Below are 27,225 nucleotides of genomic sequence, written 5' to 3' on the forward strand. Positions count from 1 at the left end.
TGAATCTCGTCACACTGCTGAGTCTCCCCGGCTGTGACAGCCCAGCATGATTACAGGGGCTCAGCCTCCTGACGGGGCACACCAGTGTGTCTGTGTGTGTGTGTGTGTGTGTGTGTGTGTGTGTGAGGGGGGGTTGATGCTCGGCTAAGCTGCCCCTCTTTTTCAGGAACACTGCTACCTCTGTTCAAGGGGGGGGGACAGCTGTCCTCTAGCCCCAGGAGACAGCTGTGGTTGGGCACACCCTCTGTGTGTGTGTGTGTGTGTGTGTGTGTAAGTGTGTGTAAGTGTGTGTGTCTGTGTGTCTGTGTGTGTGTCTGTGTCTGTGTGTGTGTGTGTGTGTGTGTGTGTGTGTGTGTGTGTGTGTGTGTGTGTGTGTGTGTGTGTGTGTGTGTGTGTGTGTGTGTGTGTGTGTGTGTGTGTGTGTGTGTGTGTGTGTGTGTGTGTGTGTGTGTACGCGTGTGGGTTGTGTTTTTGTTCCCTCTCGGAAGCGGTTGCATGGGGAGGGAGTCATATTCACCCCCTCCCCTCTCCAGCTTTTGTTCTGATGAGGTTCCCAGCCTGCCCTCCTGCCTCTATCCTCCCGGCCTCCCCCCGGCTCCCTCCCTCCCTACCGCCCCCCTCCCCCGGAACAGGAAGAGCCACTACTGTCACCTACTGTAAAGTCATTCACTCTCTCGACAGGGACTGATTCAATGTGGCCTGTGTGATCTGTACATTTAATCCTAAAGATCTAAACTCATTTTTGTGACCATTTTTAGATTTTTGACTGCAGAACTAGCAGGTTGAACATTGTTGTAGTTTTTATTTTAACACAAACATTGTAAATTGATTAATTGCCCCACAGATTTATAACAAGAAGATGGGGAAGAGTCAGCAAAAAAAGAATGATGCCATAGAGCTATACAGGCCGCAGCTAGGAACGTGGTATCAGTAGCCTGCTTGTGCTTGTTGAGACAATGACCTTGATATTGTAAGAAACATGTGCTGGCAACCTGTCTAATGGCGTTGCTACAACATTGAGCAAACTGGGCAGACTGCATTGTTTACTCTGTGTGTGTTTGTGTGTGTGTGCGTGCGTGTGTGTGTGTGTGTGTGTGTGGCTGGGGTGGGGGAGGTTTCTGGGCCGGGCTCCTGGTTTGACTGTACACTCCACTAGAAGGAAATATGTCCCTGCAGACACCTGTGCTGCCACTACCTGTGCGGTCGATTTCAATGAGCCGCTCCGTTTTGTTGGCTCCCACTGTACTGACCGCATCTCTCCCCAGAAACAAATGACAGAAATCCTTTAAAACCATATTAAGCTCCTAAGCACTTTCAGTAAGGGGCTTTTTGGACTTACACCAACAATCTAGATCATTTTCTGACTGAGGCTGACAGAAACCAGGGACATGGTTTTTAAATAACGTGAAACGTCTAAGGTCAGGGGCAGAGTAGGAGACGGGGTGGGGTAAGAATTAAGATTAAAATATGAATCTCTTCAGCCAGAGACGTCCCCCTTTCATAGAGAGCTTCATCTATCCTTCCAGAAGGAGCAGCCCTGGCCTCTAGGACCATGAACCTTGTTATTCCCTCCCTGAAAATGACCTTAGACAGCAGATATTCATCCAGACAAGACCAGTTCCGGAGACTCACTTGATACACACATGGGCACAGATCTTTCTATGAAAAAAAAAATCTTTGCGATTTTGTGATGAATGGTATTGTCATATGTCATTTTGTATTGTAAGGAAGCCTATATTGGACATTATTATCGGTTTAATTAGTAGGTTTGATTCATTGGTATTTTCTAGTTACAACACATCACCAAAAGGCTAATGAAGCATTAATTGAGTGTGGGAAAGAATGCTGTAGACCGGTGAGGTGTTGCAGGGTTAATTACCAGTAGTTGCTATGGGTCGGGGGTCATGCTAGGGTCAGTCAGTAGCCCAGAGGACTGTAAATCTGACCATGCTGTTCATGGGAGGCATAAATCATCTGCCAGACTTCTCAAGCAAACCTGGTCCTGCAAGGTGACCACAGTCCCTGGATGCACTCCATATATCTGTCATTCTCACACTCCCTCTTTTTCGGGTAGCCTGTTTTTTAAATATAGAGTTCGCGAGATACCACTGCACCGTCATGCAGAGTGCTTTAGAATTGCCATCACATTGTTTTATTCAACCTCTGACCACCTGGTGTTTGGAGTCTCCTATTGTCTTTGGCCTTTGTCATTCCTCCTCACTTCTCTCTGCCAGGACAGCTCAAGTTAACACCTCTCCCTTAACTTGCAACCACCTTTGACCATAGACATGTATCTATACATGTCTATGCCTTTGACTGCCCATCGATTCTCATTCTTTTCTGTCTTTACCACAGAAGATGTTCTTTATGGGAGGCAATGATCGCACAGTTGAATGATGGGATAGCATTTGAAGCCAAGGGAGTCTGCCATTTTCCTGACCTTTCATCAGGAGATCAACCTTGCGGTTGGCGTGTCGCGGGCCTTAACAAAAGTTTGTTAAGCCTCTTGTCTCTAGCCAGTAGATATTCCTAATCTGAAATCTCTTTCTCACTCACTAGCTCACGCACTCACACACACAAAGGGACACACGCACACGGGGACACTCAAACTGTATTGCACCGAATGCAAGAAGTCATTTTTTCCTGTTTGAGGGCTGGGTTTTTTCACTCTCCCTCTTTCTTTAAGACCCAACGTGCATACCTGCTCCCCCATGAGTGTACACGTGTCCTAAAGTGGGATGGAACGACTTCGGTCCACTCTGAGATATATTTCCTCCTTTAGCTTGGCCTTGCTTGGTTTTGTTATTGTTATCAGAGCTGAACCTTCATGTCTGCCTGCTTCCCCCCTCTTAGCCTCTCTGTGTCCTAGCTATCTTGTAGAGGTTATCCATCCTCATTCAATCATTTTTTTTTTTCATTCCACGTTTCATTTTTAGCTGCTCTGGCTTTTTTCTTCCACGTTCTCCTCTTTCGCCGCAATGTCAAGCTGATGGGCGCTGGGCTCTAACATGTCAGACCGCTGCGCTCCACATGATCCCGCCAGCCTGCGCTCCCGTCCATCAAAGCCATGGGAGATCCGTGATGGAAATATTAATCCGCCTAGCGCACGGAACACCTCGCTCCTGAGGACGCAGCAGAGCGTGGAGAGACTGGACCCGGCTGACGGGAGAGCTGACAGAACCAGGGCGGCGCCAGGGCGGCGCGTCCAACCCATGTTAACCCCCCTCGCCCAGACCTGCTGACCGAAACGGGCCTGTGTGTCTCTCACCCTATCTAGTCTACCTCTCACTGCCACAGATTTTTTATTTGAGTATTAAAAATACCTTTCTTGTTTCTTTTTATCAGAAGACAAAAACGAGAAGAAAAAAAAACGAATACTAACACAAACTACCTTTTCAACTAAACATTTTTTTGTACACGATTTTGCCTGACCTTTTTAGGGGGAAAAAAATCATCACAGTAGTATTTTGCCATGGTCAATCCTATATTTGTCAGTGGGTGGGTGGGTTTGTCTTTGTGTGTGTGTGAAAGCGGGCTCTATCTCTGGGAAGCCCCGGAAACTGGGGTCTTTATCTGGTTGCTGTCTGTTAATTAAACAGAGATCAGTCCGTGCAACCAGCAACACCCAAACAAGCAGCTGGGGCCTGTCCTCTCAGATAATCCTGGCCTGTGTGTGTGTGTGTGTGTGTGTGTGTGTGTGTGAATGTGTGTGTGTGTTCCCCCTCACAGTGCTGCATTCAGTGTTTGGACTGTAATCTCTGAGTCATCCTTGTCTGTGAGACGGTGGTCAGATACTATGAGGAAGGCGGTGATAACGAGAAAGAGGAAAAGCCTTTGCATTCTCTCGCTCCTGGAAAGACCAAGTGGAGCCCAGGGCTACAGATAGCCACGCTGTGTGTGTGTGTGTGTGTGTGTGTGTGTGTGTGAGTGTGTGTGAGTGTGTGAGCCACGCTCCGTTTCCGCAAACAAGTAACCAGCCTGAGGTGGGTCTGTGCTGAGTTAGTGAGCTTCTGTGTCGCGCCTGAGCAGGAAGCAGTACCGGCTGGAACACCATATCAGTGTGTGACGCCGGTGAATCCCCAAGGATCTCAAGCTGACGGACAACGAAAAGCCTGTTTGATTGCTAAACAAGAGCTTTGTTGAACTGTGACACAGCCTTCGCAGAAGACCATAGACTTTTGTCACAACATTTGGACTTTTCACTCAGCTGGAAAGCCATTTGGAAATGTAAGAGAGCTGGTCAGAGAGAAGGTTTGGTCATCTAGGGACAATATGAATGTATTTTAGAAACGAAGTGGGCCAGACAGTTTTAACAGAGAGAACTGGAAGTTCTGTACAGGAACGCCTCTTGTGTCTTGCATTTGAGGAGACCAGTCCAGACGATCTCTTCTTGTGGTTTCTCCATCTAGCAGACGCCGTAGTGATTCAGCGTGAGCAACAACGGGTTGTTTTTGATGTGGTTTTCTATGGGGGAGTACCAGCTCACCACATGTGAGTTTTGATTTTTTTTTTTTCTCCCCCAGTTCTTTTCTTCAAAAAAGTAGCTTCTTTTTGTGGTTTGCAGTGGAGGGTGTCAAGCTTGTCTCGATAATGAGATCCGATGAGTCATCCCTGAACGGCAGGTGTGTGTGTGTGTCAGTGGGAAGAGGATCTTCACACTTCTCCACTCTTCGTCTCGCTCCTCTTCACTCTATCTCTCTGCCACCACCTGCCAGGGCGGTTCGTCTCCACCGGTGACTGGAACCCACCTGGAACAGTCTAATGGGCCGGTGGCCGGAGGGGGTTGCCAGCTCACCTTGCCAGTCTTCCGTGGCCCACTGTTGACCTTCAGTATGATGGACAGATTGATGGCAGAAGACTGGCTGAATTTGTCACAGTCTCACGGTGTCAAATCTAAAATGTTCTCGACCCTCTTCACCTCATGGCTCCTATAGGAAGTGATGATATCTCAGTGTGGGGGGGCTGTTTAGGCCTGGTTGGAGGGGAAGATGTTGGTCTTGTCCTCTCGTGTGAGTACAGTCCGTTTCTGTCAATGCATTATCAGGGTGAGATTTCTCGCTCGAGTGTTGAGTCATCACTTGACCTGCCATCTGGTCCTCACAGGTCATGGCAGTGGGACCGTGTTAGGTCTAGGAGCCAGGAAAGCTGTTCACTTTTGCTCTTAAAATGACCAGCAGGAACGCGGCAATTGTTCACATCACATCTTTCTCACTTTGCAATTGTGAATGAATGTTTCAGTTTCAGTTTGTTTATTTGATTTAAGAGGGACAATGTACATTAATAAACATTAAAATGTAAATGCACCCAAGATTTCTTTTAAAGCTGTTGAATGAGGTTGATTCTCTAAGTTTCTGTGGGAGATGCTTCCATTCCTGGGCTGACCTAACTGACAAAATTGACTTTTCCAAATACACTTTTTTTTAAAGGATTTATTTGTATTTGTTTGTGACTGTCACAAAGCAGATACTAAGAAGGATTGATTGTGAGGTAGCGCTGACCAACTGGTGAACTGACCAACGTCTGCAGTCATGATGCTGCCGCCAAAAACCTTCTATAAATGTTCTTCTTCCAGTGCTGTATTTCATGGGTCTTTATTGCTCTGGTGACGTTACATGTCTGGCTCCAAGTCACCAAAAAGCAGACGGATGAAACCACAGAAACACACACACACGCACACACACGCACGCACACACACACACACACACACACACCCGCACACACATACACACTCTCTCTCTCTTCTCTCTCTCCTTTGGCTCTCGTGTTGTTGTGGTTCACAGCCCTACTGTGTGTAGAAAGTCCAGTACAGTACCACTCAATTACTCCCTTTCCTGTGTCATGGTGCCCTTGACTGCACCCCCTAGACAAAGGACTGGATACAGTTCCACCCCCTGCCCAAAACACTACCCCTAAAAAAGACTCTCATCTATTATTCATCATGGTAGATTGATTTTTGGCTCTCTGGTGTGATTGCATGCACCAGGACAGTATTGCGTGACCTCCTCTCTCTCTCTCTTTCTTTCTTTCTTTCTTTCTTTCTTTCTTTCTTTCTTTCTTTCTTTCTTTCTCTCTGCATTGCGTGACCACTCTCTCAGAGTGTCATCTCTGTGCGGCGACTCACCAGCGGGCATCAAAGACGCTCAGGTGCGGATTGCAAATGGGCTGTGTGGCGGCAGGGTTAAGTTGTGTCTCGTGCCACCTTTCCCACTAAATGGCCACGTTGGCTTTTTCCAAGTGCTTATGTTGTGTCCTTCGGTGAACTGAGCGATGTGTGCTTGTGTGCTTGTGTGGGTGTGTGTGTGTGTGTGCTTGTGTGTGTGTGTGGGTGTGTGTGTGTGTGTGTGTGTACCAGCATGACTTCGGCCATCACTGACTTGCATCTTTCGTAGTGCCCCTCCCATGAGTACACTTCAGTGGCAGTGAGGTGGGATTGGGAAACGACCGTGATGGTGATCGTAAACACACGCCCGGAAGAGTTGGAAATTCCCCTAAAAAAAACTCTGCTTTTCTTGAAAACTGTGACTCCTTTCCATCAGCTTGCAGCTGGAGTGGACACACATTGATCTCCTCTCTGTGTCCTTAAATAACAAAAGCCAGGCGACTGGAAATGAACGAGTTCTTAGAGAAACAAACACAGTTTGCTTGCTCTTGGTTCCCCTTTGGACAGCGTGTGATTGGCCTCTGGCCACCGTTAGTAATCCCTGCCTCAACACAACAACAATGGACAGGACGTGAGCCAGCAGTCAGAGAGAAAGGAAACAGGTTTGGGCTGTTGGGAGATCTGTCAGTTCCCACTGTGCACTGTGCCAAGGCATTCGGGTTCCGTGTGGGTTTACATCAGATGCCAGTGCCAACGTTTAAATTGGCCATTCGATGACCAAATTTGGGAATGTCTCTGACACGGTCACTGCCCTGCTGTGTTGGGCACCAAAGTAGATACCGAACATGTCTGTTTTATCTGTGTCTGTCACCATGGCAACTTTGAATATCAAGTTGTATTCAGGGACCAATTACAAAGATCTCTGTGAATCAACATTTTACTTAACTTTCAACTTTTTTATACCTAATTTTAATACGTCATTCTGTCTTTTTGGATGTACTGGGAGGTGTGTGTTAACATGTTTTTTTTTTCTTTCTTTTTCATGTGTTGTAGCTCACGTGGAGAATGAGGAGCAGTACACCCAGGCACTGGAGAAGTTTGGAGAGAACTGTGTGTACAGAGACGACCCAGACCTGGGTTCCGCGTTCCTCAAGTTCTCCGTCTTCACCAAAGAGCTCACGGCCCTTTTCAAGAACCTGGTGAGAACTTTTACTGTTACTGTGTTATAAATGTAAATCCTGCAAGGCCTGTGTGTGTGTGTGTGTGTGTGTGTGTGTGTGTGTGTGTGTGTGTGTGTGTGTGTGTGTGTGTGTGTGTGTGTGTGTGTGTGTGTGTGTGTGTGTGTGTGTGTGTGTGTGTGTGTGTGTGTGTGTGTGTGTGTGTGTGTGTGTGGCGATACTCCAGATGTTGGGCCTCTGTGTGTTTGTGTGTGTTTGTGTTTTTGTGTGTGTGTGTGTGCTCCAGATGTTGGGTTTTTGCCAGTCAGCCTCCCTGCCTCTTTGCTGTGTTTCATGGTTCTGCTTCCAAACTGGATTCACTCCTCCTGTGTGAAAACAGGGAGGGGGTGTGGGAGTGAGAGAGCACCACAATTCCCAGCAGATGAGCTGTAGGCAAGCCACTGCGTCCCTTTAGGCTCCGAACACAGTATGGAAACATAAACCCTTGTTTGTGTGAATTGATTCCCACAGGGTGGGATCAGTTGCCATAGCGATGAGCAAGGGTGCTACTGGGACAGCGGTATTCTGCCCAGGCCAATTTACCCCTGTCTGAACAGTGTGAACAGAGGGTGGCACATTTCCTGTTTAATTGGAGTGGTTATTCCCTGCCAGTTAAAATGTACATGAAGAGGCGATGATTAGTTGCATCATGTTTATGCATGACTCTGAATGTGTTTTCACTGATGAATTGTTTATTTAGGTTTCGGCAATGAGAAATAATTTCACTGGTTTTCCCTCCTGGCCTCTTGTACATTGATGATTATGAAGGCGGGGAAAAAAACTAAATGTGCAGAATTTCAAAACAAAGATGGCGCTAAGTGAATTTCTGCTTGGGTCTCCAGTTTCAGAACATGAACAACATCATCACCTTCCCACTGGACAGCCTGTTGAAGGGGGACCTTAAAGGAGTGAAGGGGGTGAGTGCCTGTCTATCATAACATGTCTTGATCCTTCATATGGCTACACCACTGGGCCACCGGGCCCTGCAGTCAGGTGGGAGACTGTGGTGTAGCCGTGCCTTTAGGCTCAGCGCAGCTACCCGTAAGCATGCCTGCCTGTCTGAGGAGCACTTAAAGACCCTCATTACTGTCTGTGTACACACACACACACACACGCACACACACCTGACCTTCCAACCCTACCACCACCACCTGCGTCTCTCTCTCAGCAGCACCACGTGTCCTCGTTAGGCCGGCTGGATCCATGATGTGATTTAAGCGCTAATGAGGCCTTTTCCCCTCGCTCTCTTCTCCGTTGCCCAGGAGACCACTCTCTCTGTCCCTCTTTCTGTCTCTCTCTTTCTTTCTCTCTCTCTCTTTCTCTCTCTCTGTCTAGCTTTCTCTCTCTGTCTAGCTCTGTCTTGTTTTTCTCCTTCATTCTGATCTCAGTGAGGGGTCATCTGTGAGGAATAGAAGAGAAGGCGTCTGCTGAATCACGGGTTCCCTGTGTGCTCAGTTCCAGCTCAGTAATTCACTCTGGGATGAGATTCCTGATGCGCGTCCTATAGGGAAAATATAAGGGTCGGGCCATCTACTCTTAGATCCATCTCTATATGCCTTTCTCTTTCTCTCTTTCTCTATCTATCTATCTATCTATCTATCTATCTATCTATCTATCTATCTGTCTATCCATCCAGCCATCCTCATTCCCTCTCGCAGGCATCCCAGTAAGGCTCCCTGCCCTGGTAGTGGAGGCAGTCTAACTGCCATAGTCTTCAGATTACAGTAGGGATATGGCCTCAGAGAACCAGAGGGGGAAAGAAGAGAAATGATAGAGAGCTGAGAGGAGGAAGGTGTCAAGACCTGTCTGTTGCAGCAGCAGAGAAACAACAAAAGATGAGAGAGAGGAAGACAATAGACGGGGCCAGACAGACTGGTCTGACGGGTTGTAAGTAATATGAATGCTGTCAACACACTGTTTGTGTTGTGTGGTCCTGTGGATCAACTGGTAGACGTTAGTAGTAGCGACATCAAGATCATGGGTTTGATTCCAACATACATTCTGATTAAATGTATGGCTCCTACTAAATAGGTACATTAAGAAATCTAAATGTACACTAGTGTAATTACTGGCTCAAACAACCCAGTTCATTGAAGAACGCTCTGCTGCTATGCTGCTAATGCTGCTTACATTTAAATTCGCCCTGTGTGGGCCTGTGCTGGGAGTCTTGTGTTAATGCAGACGTGTGTTTATATTCTTGTGTCGTCTGCAGTCGTGCTGGGCTCTTTATTTTTGATTGCGGGTGGTGGGGGGGTGGGGGGGGGGGGGGGGGGTGGGCTTGGGTACTCAACGGGGGGCTGACAGGCACTAATGGCTGCTAGATTGCAGGTCTCGCCCAAATCACTTTAGTGAGGACGATGCATTTCACGCTCCACTCCCTCATCCGCTGCTGGCTGTTAGGAGCGGGGGAGTCCCCAAACACTTTTAAACTCGCTGCAAATCAAGTGTCCTCACGCTCCAGGTCTCATGACCTTGTTGTTGGACTTCAGTTGTCCCGCTGATGAGCCTTTGTTTACGACATAAATAGTGCTACAAGAAGGCTTGTATCGAAATGAACGTCCCGCCTATTGTTTTAGTGTACAGAAACTGAACACAAACAAGAACAGTTAAAAATGAACACGAGTTGTTTCAGGATTCTCAACATTTCACACTTGTTTTTATATATCAGTCATTCGTATGAGCTCTTTTGAGCCTGGCCAGGAGTGTGTGTCTGTGTCTGTGTGGAGACCTTGTCCACAATAGGGATGATGTGAGCACAGCCAGGCTCCCTGTTCAAGCTTGCCTTGGCCTGTCGCACCTCCCCTGTGGCCGCTTTGTTGGATGCAGGGTCATCAGCTAGGGACCACCACTCACGGATGTTCCGCCTCTTATTCAGGAACATCTCCTGGTGGCGGGGCAGTAAATAGGGAGGTCAACCTGACACCCCCCTGTAGCTAACCTTCAGGAGTTGCTGGCTCCCCATGCCATGTCCTGTCTGAACAGCCAGTGCCTAAAACTTGCTTCCTCTACCTCCTCCGAAACTTCCAGGGTTGCTTTGTGCCGTCTGGCTTCCTGTAGGCCCAGATCCTAGAGCAGACGCATCTTTCAGTCATCAACAAAGCCTCTTACACCCACATCCACCGGGTAGAGCCTCACGCTCCATCCACCTTCCCTGCACTCTGCAACTAGGTTCATATATTTTACCCTCTTCCTTTCATCGGCTGCCTCCTACCCATCCTTCCATGGCACTGCCAGTTTAACCAGTGATGACTTTCCAACTGCGGTCCAAAGCACCATGTCTGACCGCAGTGTGGTGCTGCAGATTTCCGCTTCCATTCTCCAATCCAATCCTGATGTCAGGAGCTGAGGGGGAGGTCTCCAACTGCTGTTAACTGATCCTCTGTTGGCTCCCTCATGGACTTTTGTTGCCTTCTTTTCTCCACCACCTCTGCCAGCTTCCTGAGCACTTGATCATGCCACCATCTAAACTGGCCCTGTGTCAGTGCTGCTTTGGAGAGAGGCATTGATGGTCCCACGGAGATAAAAGGTTTGGTCTGTCCCAGGCCACTGATGGAGGTTGAGAGGGCAGGGTTAGGGTGTCCTAGGTTGCCCTGATGATGAGAAAGTGCAATCGAGCATGTGGCAGTTTCCATATGATTGCCTATTTCATCACGCGACCCCCTTCCCCCTTCCCCCTTCCCCCTTCCCCATTGCCCATTGCCCATTGCCCCTGCTGCCCCTTCACTCTATACCCCTGCTGCTGCATCCTGGTGACCTCAGAGACAAGGTCATTCATCTTCTCCTTTCTTGATCTGGACTAGAGGCTGGGTGGGTCTTGCCTTCTCTTGCATGTAGTCGAGGGTGATAGATTTCTCCAGAGACTAGAAGGAGCAGGTGGAACCAGGGTGGAACCACTCCAACACCCTTCACTCAAGAGCGTTCATACAGTCATATAGAGCTAGTCCAGCTGACCGACTCCCAGGTGGGAGAACCACCAGCACACAGTAGTCTCTGCAGTAAAGAGTGTGTGATAAATATATATACACACACACACAAGAGCATGGATTGGGCCGAATGTTTCTGTCCGAGCCTGGCCCGCGTACGACAGCCATTCAAATATTTTGTTTCCGTACCTGAACAGAGCCGGTCGAATTAATTTACCAACTCCTCATACTAATGACACATTTACGTACGTTTTTTATGAATAGCCTGGCTTTATAGACTGGGGCATCAACAGATGAATGCTCGCTCACACACACACACACACACACACACACACACACACACACACACACACACACACACAGACATGATCGTCATTACAGATCTCTGCTAGTGTTTGCAGATTAACAGTGTGAAGTGTTAGCCAAGCCCGGTGTAAGTGCTGGTGAGGGACTCCAAGAGCAACACTTTAAATGCATGAGCTCATCATCTCCGCTGCGCTCCCTGAAAGACTACTTACAGCACATTTCCTCAGAGAGTAGTAAGAGGGCGTGCTGCTCTCGCTACTGCTATCTGTTCCTTCTCTTTCCCTCGTTCGCCCCTCTCTTTATCTGTTCATCTACCACTCTGTCTTTTGCTCTCTTCCTCCCTCTCTCCGCCTCTCCCTCTCTTTTGTCTCCTTCTTGTCTTGGCCATTATCTCATCTCCTCTTTCTCTTACCAATCTGCTACCTGACCTCTCTGCCTTTCCTCCTCTGGATTACATGTCTTCCTCTTCCATCTTCTCCTCACTCTATCGCTCCCTCTTTTCCTCTCCTCTCTGTCTTTGGAGAGGGCAGTGGTGGTGGTGGTTGCAGGCCATGGTTGTGGGCGTGGCCGGCTTTGTCCAATTCTCTGTCCTCTGAAGCTGATAAAGGGGGTAGGAAAGCTGCATGTGCAGAACATGGCAGCCCTTTGATTCTTTTCTCCACCCTCCACCTCTTTTTACTCTACATTTTTCCCCTCCACCCTGCTTTCACTCCCTTTCCCTTCCTTTCTTTCCTTCTTTCTCTTTCTCCCTCTCCCTCTCTGGAGTCCCGAGGCAAGCAGCAGCAGCGGTAGCAGCAGCAGAAGCATGCTCAACTGGGTCTCTCGAGCTGCAGCTGAATAAAAGACTCAATATAATGGCCCTCCGCCACTCTGGTGATTGCATGAAGGTCACGAGGGGGGATCGGCCGACGTGGATTGGCTCAACAGGCTTTGGATGGCACCCAAAGCCCCCTCTGGGGGGGATGATGATGGCTCCCTCACTCCAGACCTGCACAAACATAATAAACTGTTGTGGTGAAGCTACTCAGTCCTCTGGGCGAGCGCTATATTAAGCCCTGACTCAGGCGTTTGGGGAATTCTATTGTACTTCCTTCAGGGAGTAGGGCAAGGATCTAGGTCAGTTTCAGGGAGCTGTCTGAAACTTAGTACCCGTCCGTAAAACTACTTTAAATAAAATGCGTTCTGTGCTCATGCTCCTCGTGCAAAAGGAGGTTTATAGACTGCCATGTTTATGTTGTTGGGTTGTAGCGCCAAGCAAGTGGGTGATTGGCAGCTGTGGTGTTTACCATCAGACACGGGCAATTTCACCCGTGTGGCATGGGCCTTGTTGCACTCATTATGGTGAGTGGGAAGGGAAGGGAAGGGGGGCTAAACGTTTCTGCGTAATTTGTCTTGGTGTCAGACTGCCGCAGAGCGCTGGCAAAAAACTGCAGCGCAGATCGATCAGCTCTTTAGTGGCCCTGCAGGTGGGATCCCACTCAGACACAAAACAAACACATACTCGCACAAACATGCGTGCCACACATGCACACACACACACAGACACACAGACACACACACACACACACACACACAAACACACACACTGACCTGGCATCAAACATTTAAGGAGGTGAAGGAATCTGCTAACCCTTTCAGTCTTTCCCTTCCCTCAGAGAAGTAAATGTGAGACATAATAGATGTTTTCAAATATATGTGTTGTATTGGCTACTGCATCACTGTGGTAATTTAATCTACTATTTTAATGTTTATATAAATGGAGATGTATGGGAATGATTTTGTTCTTTGCAACAGTTTCTGCCTTTTTCCATCAGAATGTATTTAAATAATAAGGAAGTCAGGGATTTCTGCTAAATGCTTACTCATAGTGGAATCTCCTTCTCATGTTCCTCTGTCCTCTTTTCTTCTGCCCTTTCAGGACCTGAAGAAGCCTTTTGATAAAGCCTGGAAAGACTACGAGACCAAAGTGTAAGCGATGTTCCCTTTTCACCAGATAAATGTATAACTTGTATAATCTATCACCTTAATCTGGGTCTCAAAATCATGAACGTCCTAGTAGCATTTTTCTTCTGTATTGGTATGAAGGCACTGTCCCCAATGTTCCTCAGCTTCCTGATCCATTATTATCATATCTGCAGAGTTCAGTTAAAGGATTGACTGCCATGCTACATTCATCTGTTCAATCAGTTCGCTTAAGATGCCATTGGTGGTTTACTCTTTCAAGCAGTGATCGTTCCAGTTCACCTCCAAGTCATGCAGTATGGACTGTAGACCAGCTTGTTTTAATGGCCTTCTGGGATTTGTAGTCTTTCATTCCATATAAGTGACCAGTTGTCCTTGTGTCATTTGTGTTGTCACTGTCCCCAATCTGCCCACATCCCCCACATCACCCCTAAAGACCACCCCCCTTTTACCTTTTTAATTTTGCATGTCACAATGAATGTAATTTTATAGCACTCTTATGTTTTCCAAGCTGCAAAGGACATTCTTTACTGAGAGGGTAATGCATTTTCTTATCCAATTTGATGGGACCATATTGAATGTATGCAAGTACGACAAAGATCAACAACATCAAAGACACTCAACGCAAATATACTGTGTGCTTTGCAAAAAAGAATTTCCACCCATTCTGTTAGCTAGCCTCCATTTGTAACCCTTTCTTTCTTGTAAACATTCCGTCCGTCTCGGCTGTCACTGATATCTGTTTCATGCTAATCTCGTCTCTCTGTTGATGGGTTCTCCCCTGTTCCCCAGGCGGAGGGAGATGAAGCTCGTTGCTGCTGTACACACATTCGGGTGTGGCTGAGTTTTAAACTGGTTTTGCTAGCGCTCTGTCGTCATCGCAACCCTTCGTTCAGTTTGATCCGTGTCCCGGGCCAAACGGACCTATGCTTGTGGCTAAGCACAATTTGTGCCGATTTCACTCTTAAGCAGACTTAATGCTTTTTTGGGCTGAGGATTACTGTGTGCAGATGTCCTACTAATAAACGCCAGGCCTCCCAGCCCTGAACATCACTGTGTGCTTGCTGAGAGAGAGAGAATGAAGGAAGATGACCTTGCAGATTTGATGACCGTGCACATCAAAACCTGAACATGTACATATGGCTGTTTCTCAGAATGGTGTGGATGGACAATGGCAGAGTGCCGTATCGTCATGCCAACATACCATTCTGACCGACCATCGCTTGGTGCTCCTCGTCTGTCTGCTGCTTGTTTGTTTGTTTTGTTTGGTTTTGTTTGTTTGTTTTTGTTTTCAGAGTCTCTGTCTTGCACTCCGTGTTTTGGCCTTGCTCTCTCTGGATCTGTGTCTTTGCGAAGAGAGGCAAGCCAGAGACTTTAGAGTGGCGCAGATTAACCTGGTTGTCCTAACGAGTGGCCGCAAAGGGGCCCCCAACGATGGCTGCTGCTAAACACATGAGGCTCTGGGGGCCCTGCAGATGAACTGAACGAGGGCCGAGCTGGGTGGGGGGCTGGCAGGCGGAGTTGGGGCTGGGGGGGGTTGAGGTGGCTGTCCTGTATTGTCTTGTAAGATATATGCTGCTGGAGCATATGGACAAGAATGCCCTCTTGCATGAGTGGTAGCTTCCTATTTTTTTTATTTACGCGTGTTCATATGTGGTGGTGTGATTGAGGATGATTGAGTGAGCATTGAACTAGATGTGTCAGTGTGTTTGTGTTTGGAGTGTAAATGTTTATATGAGCTAAAGACCGAGCACAATTGAGTTAAAGAGAGTGTGTGTGTGTGTGTGTGTGTGTGTGTGTGTGTGTGGGGGGGGGGGAAGACGGCATAAGCATTTCATGTGTCTGTGAGAATACGCCTGTTCCCCCTGACCTTCCTCTAAAAGCAGATGTGTCACCTCGTCCCCCCCCCTCCCCCTGCACAGCACCAAGATCGAGAAGGAGAAGAAGGAACACGCTCGACAGCACGGCATGATCCGCACGGAGATCAGCGGCGCTGAGATTGCAGAGGAGATGGAGAAGGAGCGGCGCTTCTTCCAGCTGCAGATGTGCGAGGTGAGGGGTCGCCTGGGGCCAAGCACCTGGTCTCCACACTCACACACCCACCTGGTCTTCACACTCACACACCCACCTGAGTCATCCGTTTTACCTTCCTTTTTGAAGCTGATTTTACCTCATTAATATATATTTATCTATAGTATATTAGCTATTGTATTGTTGTTGTGTTATATAATGTCCCTAGTGGCACCAACAGAAGCAGCGCTCCATATTTTGGTGTATGCAAATACAATAACAACAAAGGCTTTTCTATCTATTCTATCATCTGAGGAAGCTTGATATGGATTGATATACTGGGGCTGTACTGCAGAACAGGGGTAGGTATTGTATCTGTAAGGGTACAGTGACCCTGTCCTAGATATCTCAATATATTTAAAATCTCTGTTTTCCCTTGTAGTATCTCCTCAAAGTGAATGAGATCAAAATCAAGAAAGGGGTGGACCTTCTCCAGAACCTCATCAAGTACTTCCATGCACAGTGCAAGTAAGTTATTTACATAAATGCCTTTTTTAGGTAAATGCCTTTTTCACTCTGGCAGGGGGACTGCCAATGGAAACTAGCCTTTTGGCTATAATTGGGTGCATTTACATCTTAATGTTTATGAATGTACACTGTCCCTCTTGATCAAATAAACAAATTGATAGATTGATTGATTGATGTTCTTGGAGACCAAAGCAGCACTGTTCACACTCTGATCGCTACTTAAATTGGGGTGCTGGACAGAACACAGTGTGTCATCTAGCTGACGACCCTTCTGTTCACGCAGCTTCTTCCAGGACGGTCTGAAGGCAGTGGACAACCTGAAGCCCTCCATTGAGAAGCTGGCCACTGACCTGCACACAGTGAGTGGAGCACTATATGAGTACTTAACTTGTCCTTTCAGTCAACACTCTGTCAATCCGTCCACCAGTGTTGGGAAGCAGTGTGTGTTAAAGTAACACTATGGAGTTTCTGGAGCTGCCAGGTAGGGGGTTACTTCCTGCTGGATTATTCACTATAGTTGTGAAACACAATACAAAGCAAGACAGCAAATAAGTTACTGAATAGTCCAGCAGCAAGTAGCCCCCTACCTGTCGGCTCCAGAAACTCCATAGTGTTACTTTAAGAGTTTTCAGACATCACATAGTCAAAGTACCTGTTCACTGAAATCACTGGTGAGGATGCGGGATACATTCAGAGCCCAGTGCTTGATTTCAAGAACCCATTTTTATATTGAGTTCAGCAAATCCTTGTGTATCACACGAGGTGGAGAAGTCCTAGTTTTTCAAACGTTCAACTCTTCTGGGATTTAATCTTGATCATCTGTTTTTTCTTACCACCCCACTTTTAATTTCCTTGAGTTATTTTTCTGGGTCGCGTTGCTTTTTCCTTGCCACCAGTTTAGTTGGCACCATCTCCGTTCCTATTTAAGTTCAAAGGGAAATGGATTGGAGTCTGTCCATCATGTCCATTGGAGTCTGTCCATCATATCCAGGCCTGAATGCTGTGCACTATGTCACACTGTGGCCCTTTGCGGACTATTCGTATCAGCCTGATTACTCGGGTGACTGACCACTATGATCTTATCATTGGCGGTACATCAACTGCTGCGTGTCTGTTGGCGTTGGCGTACCATCAGCCTCATAGAGAGAGAGAGAGAGAGAGTGGTTGAATGCCTCAACATCATTCCTCCATCATTCACTCACTCACTCACTCATTCTCTCCCTCTCTCTTTCTCTCTCTCTTTCTCTCTTCCTTTCTCTCTTCCTCTCTCTCTCTCTGCCCACTGCAGATCAAACAGGCACAGGATGAGGAACGCAAGCAGTTAACTCAGCTGAGAGATGTGCTCAAGTCTGCCCTTCAGGTGGAGCAGAAGGAGGTAGGGCAGATAGACACACACACACACACACACACACACACACTCACATTCTCTCTCTCTCTCTTTCACACACATCATTAGACCTGCAGTTTATCCTACTTTTCTTCTTTGACACCCTCCCAAACATCATCCAGACTGGTGTGCACACACACACACACACACACACACACACACATCAGACCCACACACACACACACACACACACACACACACATCAGACCCACACACACCTGAACACACACGTGCTCCTCACCTCAGAGCTCCAGGTCACCCCTCCGCTCCCCTCCCCTCCTCAGCAGCAGTGGGGTGTCGGATGGACTGCCTTTAGCTCCAGCAATCCGCTTTGCAGCCTTAATGCACAGTCCTTAAGGGATTGCTTGTGTTAATCGCAGAGCATGTATTACCCTCCCCCCACCCTACCCCCACACCTCAACATACACAGGAGCAGCAGTACACTAATTAAGAGGACACTGATTTGTGTATGTTTGTGGATGGTTGCGTTGTTGATTAATGTTGGTGCAATATTGTTTGTTGTTGCTATGGAAACATTTGGTGTGATTTTGGTAGAGGTAGAAACTGTGGATTTGCGTCTGCATAAGATTCTGTGTGTGTGTGTGTACTAGAGGTTGTTGCATGTAGAGGTGGTTATAATGTAATTAAATGCTTGAGCAAGTGTGTGTGTGTGTGTGTGTGTGTGTGTGTGTGTTTGTGCACATGATGATGCATATGTGAGTATGTGTGTGTGTGTTGGTGTTGGTGAATAACCCTTGAGACTGTCTGAAGAATGCTTTCCTCTTTCCCCATTTTAATGCATCCGCCTCTTTGCCAACCAAGTCTAGGAGAGTAAGTCCGTTTTCATCTACTACCGTTACTGTGTTGCTCAGATCCCCCCCTCCCCTCCCCCCCTATCCCTTACCCCATCCATGTCAATCTCTGGCCCAGGTAAACCAAACCCACTCATCCGTGAGACCTGTGAGAGGAGTAGCCTCTAAGCGTTTACTCCAGTGTTTGTGGCTCAGAGAGGCCAGACTCTGAGATGGGCAGAAATGGAGTGTGGCCTCCCATTACTAATCCCTGTGTGAGTGACTGCTGCCGCAGCCCGGCAGCCAGAGTTATGGAATTTGGCCCAACACGTTATGAAAGTGCACACTCAAAGTTCAAAGGGGGCAGGAATGGACGCCCGTTATTTTCTTCCTCAATTTTGTTCCCTTCCCCTCCTGTCTGTAGTGCTAGTAGAAGTCTGAACACGTCCCACGTGACCTTGTTTTTTTTTCGAGAGACGAAAGGAGCGGGAAGCTGGGATCCGGCGTTCCCGGTTCTCCCAGTTTTTCCTGTTTGGTGCATGTGGTGATAGTAGGGCAGGATGTGGCCCGTGCAGGGCACGCCCATCGCTTCAAAAAGACTGTGAGGGGAAAAAAACAACAACTGCAGTTTCCAGTTTCCTCACAGGAAGTGATGTCGCTAGTCTAGTGCATGTTTGTGTAGTTTTTGTGTGTGTGTGCGTGTCCAGTGATTGTGACTGCTATACTGGTACAGCTTGTAAACTGAAGTGCTGGCGTGTGTGTGTTTGTGTGTGTGTGTGTGTGTGTGTGTGTGTGTGTGTGTGTGTGTGTTTGGCCTAAGGATTCTCAGGTGAGACAGAGCGCCACCTACAGTTTGCACCAGCCACAGGGCAACAAGGAGCACGGCACAGAGAGGAGCGGGAACCTCTACAAGAAAAGTGACGGGTGAAGTTTGGCTCTTTCTCTTCTCTTCTCTTCTCTCTCTCTCTCTCTCTCTCTCTCTCTCTCTCTCTCTCTCTCTCTCTCTCTCATCTGTCGCTCTTAGACACAGACACAGACACAGACACAGACACAGACACAGACACAGACACAGACACAGACACAGACACAGACACAGACACAGACACAGACACAGACACTCTCCTTTTTGCTAACATGCACTTGCCTACATAGACTGCATGGTGTGAAAATCATAGCAGCCAGCGCTGGTCAGTTTGTGAAATAATTACTTATTTGGCAGGGTGAGCGCTGCTGTCTGTTGTGTGTGTGCGTGTGTGTGTGTGTGTATGTGTGACAATGGGCTAGCTCCTGTTTAATATCAAACTGATCTTCCCCCTTTTTCTTTTTACCCTCATTTCATTTCCCTCTTCAGCTTGAGGAAGGTGTGGCAGAAGAGGAAGTGCTCGGTGAAGAACGGCTACCTGACCATCTCACATGGCACGGTGAGCAGCACACAAACACACACACACACACACACATGTGCATAGACACAGAGACTCACAGGCAGGTACGCAGACACACACACACACACACACTGTCTCCTGATTAGACGCTCTATTCTCTTTAAACACACATGCACACACATTTTTCAGCACGTGTGTGTAATGCATCGTATTGCTTTCTGCTCTGTGGGACTTGGGGTTATGAGAGAGTCACAGTCTACTCTGTGTGACACTTATTCAATACATACATTCACAAGTCAACAAGTTCCCCCTAACTCTATTCATACACAGTAATACACAGACCACTGGATGGGTTCAGTCAGGGTGTTGCTGTGGACTAAATGCCAGAGATGTGTTGTGGTGGGGTTGTGGAGAAGCCCTGTGCTGTGTCAGCATATGCTGCTGTGGCACTGGCCTCCTCGGTCTGATCAGTGTGCATTAGAATGCAGGAGAGGTGTGCAGCGCTGTGCCCTGCATTACCCTCGCCAAACTAGATACTCCATACCACAAAGTCCATTCGCCTCGGGGAGATTTATTTAGTGGTTTCAATTTAGTGTGTGTGTGTGTGTGTGTGTGTGTGTGTGTGTGTGTGTGTGTGTGTGTGTGTGTGTGTGTGTGTGTGACCGACAGAGTGAGAACAAGACTTAGACAGAGAGATGGAGAGAGATGGAGTGTGTATGTGTGTGTGTGCATGTGTGTCTCTGTCTCTGTGTGTGCGTGTGTGTGTGTGCATGTGTGAAGAGTTAGACAGAGAGATGGAGTGTGTGTGTGTGCGTCTCAGTCTGATGTGTTGATAATGGAGTGCAGGAGTTGTTCTTGGGCGAGACGAGGCTCCCAAGCTCCTCCTCAGTATTGCTCACATCCACCCAGCTCCAGCTCAGCTCAGATCAGCTCAGTCCAGCCAAGCTATTGATTTCCCCCTGAAGTCAGAGCAAGACCCATTTCCTTCCATTACAACCTTCACCATCTATCTCCCTCAATCTCTCTCTCTCTCTCTCTTCCTTTCTCTCTCTCTCCCTCCATCTCTCTTTCTCTCTGTCTGGTCTGTTCTGTTTGAATCTCAATTTCTATCTCTCACTCAATTCAAATCATTTTAATTTAATTCAAGAAAGCTTTATTTGGCATGAATGTTACTGCAGCGTTATTGCCAAAACCAGGTACATGCACACATTAAAATAACTCACTCCCACTCTCTCTCTTTCTCCATCTCTCTATCTTTATCTTTCTCCCTCTCTCTCATGGAACTGTCATAACATATCTTTCCCTCTACTTTTTAATAGGACAAAGAAATGTGTCCTACTTTCCTCCGTTTACAGTTAGAATTTAAAAGTGCCTAATCCTGAGAGGACGGCAGCGTAGCGTGGGCCACATCTGCACGAGACAGAAACATGCTCAGGTTCCCCATGATGGAGTAGAGAATCTCAAAGCAGACATACAGCTAGTGGTGTAGTCCAGGGTATATACCAACTTCTCAAAACAGGGCCTTTATCCTGTGCTGTATGGACTGCTTAAAAAAAATTAAGAGTATACCCACTTCTCCAGGGACCACTACACCACTGCATACAGCGATGAGAAGTCCATGTAGATATGTCCATGTAGATATATTTCTGGCATGTGAAGAGTCTGAATCAGAATCTGAGTCTACATTTCCCTTCATTTTGTTGGCCGTTCTTGCCTTTGATGGGGAGTGGGGCGTTTGTTCGTAATTCTTATCATGTGCAAGCATCTCTGTCTTTAATCATGGTGATGTTTGATGTCTGTGGTATGCCTTGAATGTGAACTGTTTTTGTCCTTCAGGCGAACCGACCGCCAGCCAAGCTCAACCTCCTGACCTGCCAGGTCAAGCACAACCCAGAGGAGAAGAAGAGCTTTGACCTCATCTCACGTACGTTGAGATACACACACTCTCTCTCTCTCTCTCTCTCTCTCTTGCTTTCCTTTAACCATATTAACAAATGGAGTCCTCATCCTCCCCCACCCCCCCCCCTCCCCTCTGATATCTGAGATCTGATATAACCTTGGTGAATTGAATCAGCTGAGGCTTCTAAGGCACTCACTAAACAACAGACAACGCTGGTTATGCCTCTAAGCCACTGCCTCACAAACCCCCCTCCAGGGACCTGCCTGCTGTCGTCTACCTCCGAGAACAGAGAGAATGCTCTATCTATCAGAGCCCCAGCTAGGAATAAAGAAGGGATGGATGGATGGGGCGATTTCCCTGCAGGCTTGCGTAAAGGGAAGCGATTGATTTAGAGGTTCCTCTACGAGGTTGGCGGTAGTGTTCTGTGGTATTATCTCCAGGGGAATAGCTTAAAGCAGTAGCTGGACCATGTGAGTTCACTCCACACCCTGTTTGACTGGGGATGATTTACTGTGAGCCCAGGACATGGTTGTGTCGGGGGGAGACAGAAAACACAACGTGTCTGGTGCGTTCATTGTTTCAGATCATCCTCTGGCAACCTCAGGGTCTTATAGTACTTATCACGGTTTTTCTCAGTGAAGCACTCACTCTCTCTCTCTCTCAGATAGCATCTTATACTCACTCTCTCTGTCTGTCTCTCTGTCTGTCTGTCTCACCGTTGTATTCTCCCCCTCACTGTCTGTCTGTCTGTCTCTTTGTATCTCTCTCTCTCCAGCTTCCCTCTCTATCTTTCTTTCTCTGTCTGTCTGTCTTGCTCCTCTTCCTCCCCAAGTAGGAAAAAGAAACCAACTCTGATTAAAGTAAAAGCTTAACCAAGCACAGCAAGGGGAAGTGTGAAGTGACTCCACCCCCCCCCCCTCCCCTCCCTCTGTCTCGTTTAGAGTTCCTGTTGTTTGTTTGCCTGTGTCTGATCTCTCGACCGGAAAAAGGGGAAGTTATGTCATTGATCCGCTCCTCACCGCTCCTCAGCGCTATCACCCTCCTGCCATCTGATCGTTTTATCACGTCCTTTAAGTCCCCCCAACAGTCCTGCATCACCAGCCGCACTTATCTGTTTAGTCCGTGGGGGGAGGAATAGATTGTAATTGGAGTGAAGCTTGCACTGGATCTATAGAGGACGACCCAGGGGAAAGCATTCTTATGTGCTGTGTGTGCCTTGTCATTTGATACTCTACAGAATGTGCAGAATTATCATTCTCTCTCGCCCACTTTCTCTCTTTCTCCCCCACTCCCCTCTCCCTCTATTTCCTCCTCCTCCTCTGTTCTTCTTTAAAACAGATGACAGAACGTACCACTTCCAGGCAGACGATGAGGCGGAATGTCAGATGTGAGTGTGCTCCCGTCTGATTGGAGGAGGCGGCCAAGGCGGCCTCCTGTTATGTCACTCTTTTCCAGTTTGCTTGCTGACATCTTGTTTTCCAAACCTGGCTGACCTTGATGGCGCCATCCCACCCGCTAACTCACACATGTATACACACAAGAGCACCACCACATCCATGTTCACTCTGTGTGTGCGCGTGTACACACACACACACAAACACACACACACTGAACTCTCGCTAGACCTGACCCTTCGCTACGCAGACACAAATACACACATACACGCGCACACACACACACACACACGTACGCGCGCACACACACACACACACACACACACACACACACACACACACACAATCATCACCATCATTCTTCTCATTCACGCTCTCAATAAATCTGCCAACACACACACACACACACACACACTGCCTCCACCACATCACCACTCCACCTCCATTACATACAACACCACCACAACATCACCAACATCACCAACATCACGCGCACACATACACACACACGCACACGCACACGCACACGCACACACACTTTTCCGCCTTTTTTGACACACCCTTCTTCTCTCTCTCCTTCCAGATGGATTTCTGTGCTGCAGAACAGTAAGGAGGAGGCCCTCAACAACGCCTTTAAGGGCGACCAGCACGTGGGCGAGAACAACATCGTGCAGGAGCTCACCAAGGCCATCGTCGGGGAGGTCAAGCGGATGACCGGCAACGACGTCTGCTGCGACTGTGGCGCTCCAGGTCAGTCAGGCAGGAAGTCCACCAGGAAGGACACAGAGGGAGCGCGGGGGGGGCAAGGCATTGTGGGCCACGGGAAGTTAGGGCCAGGAAGTTTGATAACTATTTTTTTCCACTTCTGCAAAGCTAGGGGTGTGTAGCGGGTGTATAGATTTTTAATGACATGTTTGTTTGTGGCGAGATTCCACAAAAAGAAAATTAGATCATCTTTAACAAGCACAAGTTAAGAAAAAATGCTACTGTTTTGTACTGTAATTTCCACAGTAGCTGCTAAACAGTTAACTCTCAATTTGGTGTGTGTGTGTGTGTGTGTGTGTGTGTGTGGTGCATATGTAGTATATCTCTTAACTGTGCCGCCCATATTGATTGGTCACAACCCTTCCCTTCTTTTTTTTCCCCTCTCTTCTCTGTCCTTCCTGCAGGTCCTACCTGGCTCTCAACCAACCTGGGCATCCTCACCTGCATAGAATGTTCCGGCATCCACCGGGAACTCGGAGTGCACTACTCCCGAATACAGTCACTCACGCTGGACGTCCTGAGCACCTCCGAGCTTCTGGCAAGTTCTCTCGACTTCACAGCTCGCTCAGAATGCACCGAAAACCGCCAACATCCCCCTATCCCCTTAGTTCACCCCACACACCCACTCCCTCTCCTCAATTCTGGACCCAGCCCCACATATTTCACATTTTCGTAGGGCAATCTCTCAGCAATTTCGCTGAAGTAGGACTGAACCACATTCATTATTTAGTGGGGAACATTTTGGTCCTGATGGTGATTAAGAATTATTATAGTGATTACGGTAGTTGAGGAGGGAGCCCACTTAGCCACAGGGAAGCGGGTGTGAAATATGGAGTGGGTTCCTCCCCTCGTATCAGATGGCATATCCAAAGCTGGGCTTAAGTGTGCTGATATTTTAGTGGAGGGGAAATGGAACTTTAATGAATGAGGATGAATCGTCAGCAATCGTCTCTTTTTGCACTTTGTTCTTTATTGTTAGCAGTAACCTGCGTGTGTGTGCGTGTGTGTGCGTGTGTGTGCGCGTGTGTGTGTGTGTGTGTGTGTGTGTGTGTGTGTGTGTGTGTGTGTGTGTGTGTGTGTGTGTGTGTGTGTGTGTGTGTGTGTGTGTGTGTGTGTGTGTGTGTGTGTGTGGCGTTTGTCCCAACAGCTAGCCAAGAACGTGGGGAATGCAGGCTTCAACGAGATCATGGAAGCCTGTCTGACTGCGGAAGATGTGGTCAAACCCAACCCAGCCAGTGACATGTGAGTGTGGGCCTCTCCACCCCTCTGTCACTCAGCCCCTCTCTCTCTCTCTCTCCCTCCCTTCCTCCCTCTCTCTCCCCCTCCTTCCCTCAGTTGAGCTGAGGATAAGTGAGGATAACGGCTCCCACCTTTTTGCCGCTCCTTTCTCTCTCTCTCTCTCTCTCTCTCTCTCTCTCTCTCTCTCTCTCTCTCTCTCGTCCCACCCACTCTTTCACTCCATCTCTCTCTCTCCATCCCCCCTCTCCCTCGTCTCTCTCCATCTTTCTGAGGAGCCCAGTGGGCTGCTGTGGCGGACCCCTGTGGAGGAGAGTGAGAGACAGATGGAGCCGTCACCTCAATTGTCACTTATTAACCGCTCCTCTTTCTCCTCTCTCCCTGGTCTCCTCCATCTTTCTCACTTACTCTCCCCCTTTCTGTGTCGCTTTCAGCTTTCTATCTTCTCCACACTCACTCACTTTTTTTTCTCATTCTTGAATAAAGTCTTGCTAGGTCATGGAAGGACAATGTAACAAAAATAATGTGAAAAAAACAGTAATGAAAGCATTACTTTCATGCGCTCTCACTCTTTTGTCCTTGTTCCCACTCTCTGTGGCTAAACAACAATGCCAGTTGTTGTGCAAAGAAACCGTTAAATGCCATGTTTGTAAGCAACTGTCGCCATTTATCACCGTTTGCTAAGCTGTCTCAAACTGCACTCCCATGCCTCTCATGCCACGCCTCTCTCTCTCTCTCTCTATATATATCTTTCTCTCTCTCTCTCTCTCTCTCTTTCTCTCTTTCTCTCTCTCTCTCTCTCTCTCTCCCTCTCTCTCTAAGTGTGTTGAACTCTGCGTGTTCTCTTTGACTGGCAGGCAGGCGAGGAAGGACTTCATCACGGCCAAGTACACAGAGAAGCGCTTCGCCAGGAAGAAGTGCCCCGACGTCACGTCCAAGCTGCACACGCTGTGCGACGCGGTGAAGTCGCGCGACATCTTCTCCCTCATCCAAGTGTACGCCGAGGGAGTGGAGCTGATGGAACCCATCCCCCTGGCCAACGGACACGTACGTCTCACCCCAAACATCTCATCCTCATCTCAGCATTGACTGCATTCCTAAATGGCTACATGGCTACTACATACTTCCATAATGTAGTTTGTAGAGCTATATATCATTAAGGCAATATACCTTTACCGTATCAACTATATATTGTAGACACAAATTCCAGTGCTAAAGTGTTTATGTGTTTAAAAATAGACTGTAATAGATATTATACGATAATGGACCTGTCTTCTTCTTTAGTAATTCGTAAGTTCGAAGCGTTTTCATTTCCCTTCATGTTTGTGGTTTGGATCACTGCAGGAACACGGAGAAACCGCTCTTCACCTGGCGGTCAGACTGGTAGACAGGACGTCACTCCACATCGTGGACTTCCTGACGCAAAACAGGCAAGGGCAAGGCAGACTTTTACTGTATTGTGATACAGTGCCTATAGTGATCGATGTTTGTCTGTCTGTGCGGCCACAAACTGACAGAGTGACTGACCAAGTACATTGTCATGACATGTGTAACATCACATAGGGTAGATGTATCTACAGATAAGGGATCAAACCTGACCCATTTGTGTAGTATTAAGCTTGTATCTTTAAATATTATTTGTTCGTCTTCCATCTTGAATGGCCTTGGCCTATATTTGTGTGCAAAGTTTGAAACAGTCACTGTAAGACTATCTGTGTCACAGCGACCATATATATATAAAAAAATAACTATCTGAAATAGGATCCGGACAGAATTGAAAGTGTGGCATTTTTCCTGTACTGGATCAATAACGTGGGGGAAAACCCATAAGAGATTTAGAGCCCTGTCTGACATGGTTCTGTTTCAGTTAATAGATCAAAACTTCGGTAGGTAATTTTCTCTGAAAAATGCCCAGGTGACTATTTACTGAAGTGAATTTACTCAGCCAGAGAGATGATAAAACATGCATATAACAGACTACAAATCCATTTCCATCATCCAGCGTCTCAGTGGGTGGCTCAGCGTGCTGGTGTCGATAAATGTGTTCTCCTCCTCTGCAGTGTGAACCTGGACAAGCAGACGGCCAAAGGCAGCACGGCCCTGCACTACTGCTGCCTGACAGACAACAGCGAGTGCCTGAAGCTGCTGCTGCGAGGAAAGGCCTCCATTGACATCGGTAAGAGCCTGGCAGCCATGGCACGCACGCTCACCCCCACTGGAGCTTTATCAGGGCCAGGCAGGTGGCCAGCTATTGTGGTGGTGGTGTGTGTGGTGGTGGTGTGTGTGGTGGTGCGTGGTGGTGTGTGTGGTGGTGTGTGTGGTGG

General features: G+C 47.8%; 1 protein-coding gene across 1 annotated transcript in view; it reads left to right on the forward strand.

Moving 5' to 3' along the window:
- Positions 1–27,225, forward strand: part of asap2a (ArfGAP with SH3 domain, ankyrin repeat and PH domain 2a) — a gene marked incomplete at its 5' end in the record, with an annotated part of 54,096 nt that overhangs the window by 17,466 nt on the left and 9,405 nt on the right. The window contains 18 exons of the mRNA XM_080849987.1: positions 7,154–7,299; positions 8,160–8,234; positions 13,465–13,514; positions 14,020–14,046; positions 15,431–15,560; positions 15,961–16,046; positions 16,330–16,405; positions 17,335–17,421; positions 19,045–19,148; positions 19,576–19,645; positions 21,443–21,530; positions 22,845–22,893; positions 23,484–23,650; positions 24,070–24,203; positions 24,813–24,907; positions 25,759–25,948; positions 26,246–26,331; positions 26,962–27,077. Coding sequence (XP_080706113.1) covers positions 7,154–7,299; positions 8,160–8,234; positions 13,465–13,514; positions 14,020–14,046; positions 15,431–15,560; positions 15,961–16,046; positions 16,330–16,405; positions 17,335–17,421; positions 19,045–19,148; positions 19,576–19,645; positions 21,443–21,530; positions 22,845–22,893; positions 23,484–23,650; positions 24,070–24,203; positions 24,813–24,907; positions 25,759–25,948; positions 26,246–26,331; positions 26,962–27,077 — 1,776 coding nt within the window. The remainder of the gene's footprint in view (positions 1–7,153; positions 7,300–8,159; positions 8,235–13,464; positions 13,515–14,019; positions 14,047–15,430; positions 15,561–15,960; positions 16,047–16,329; positions 16,406–17,334; positions 17,422–19,044; positions 19,149–19,575; positions 19,646–21,442; positions 21,531–22,844; positions 22,894–23,483; positions 23,651–24,069; positions 24,204–24,812; positions 24,908–25,758; positions 25,949–26,245; positions 26,332–26,961; positions 27,078–27,225) is intronic.

This window comes from Sprattus sprattus (assembly GCF_963457725.1).
Source record: "Sprattus sprattus genome assembly, chromosome: 13".
Classification (NCBI taxonomy): Eukaryota; Metazoa; Chordata; class Actinopteri; order Clupeiformes; family Clupeidae; genus Sprattus; species Sprattus sprattus.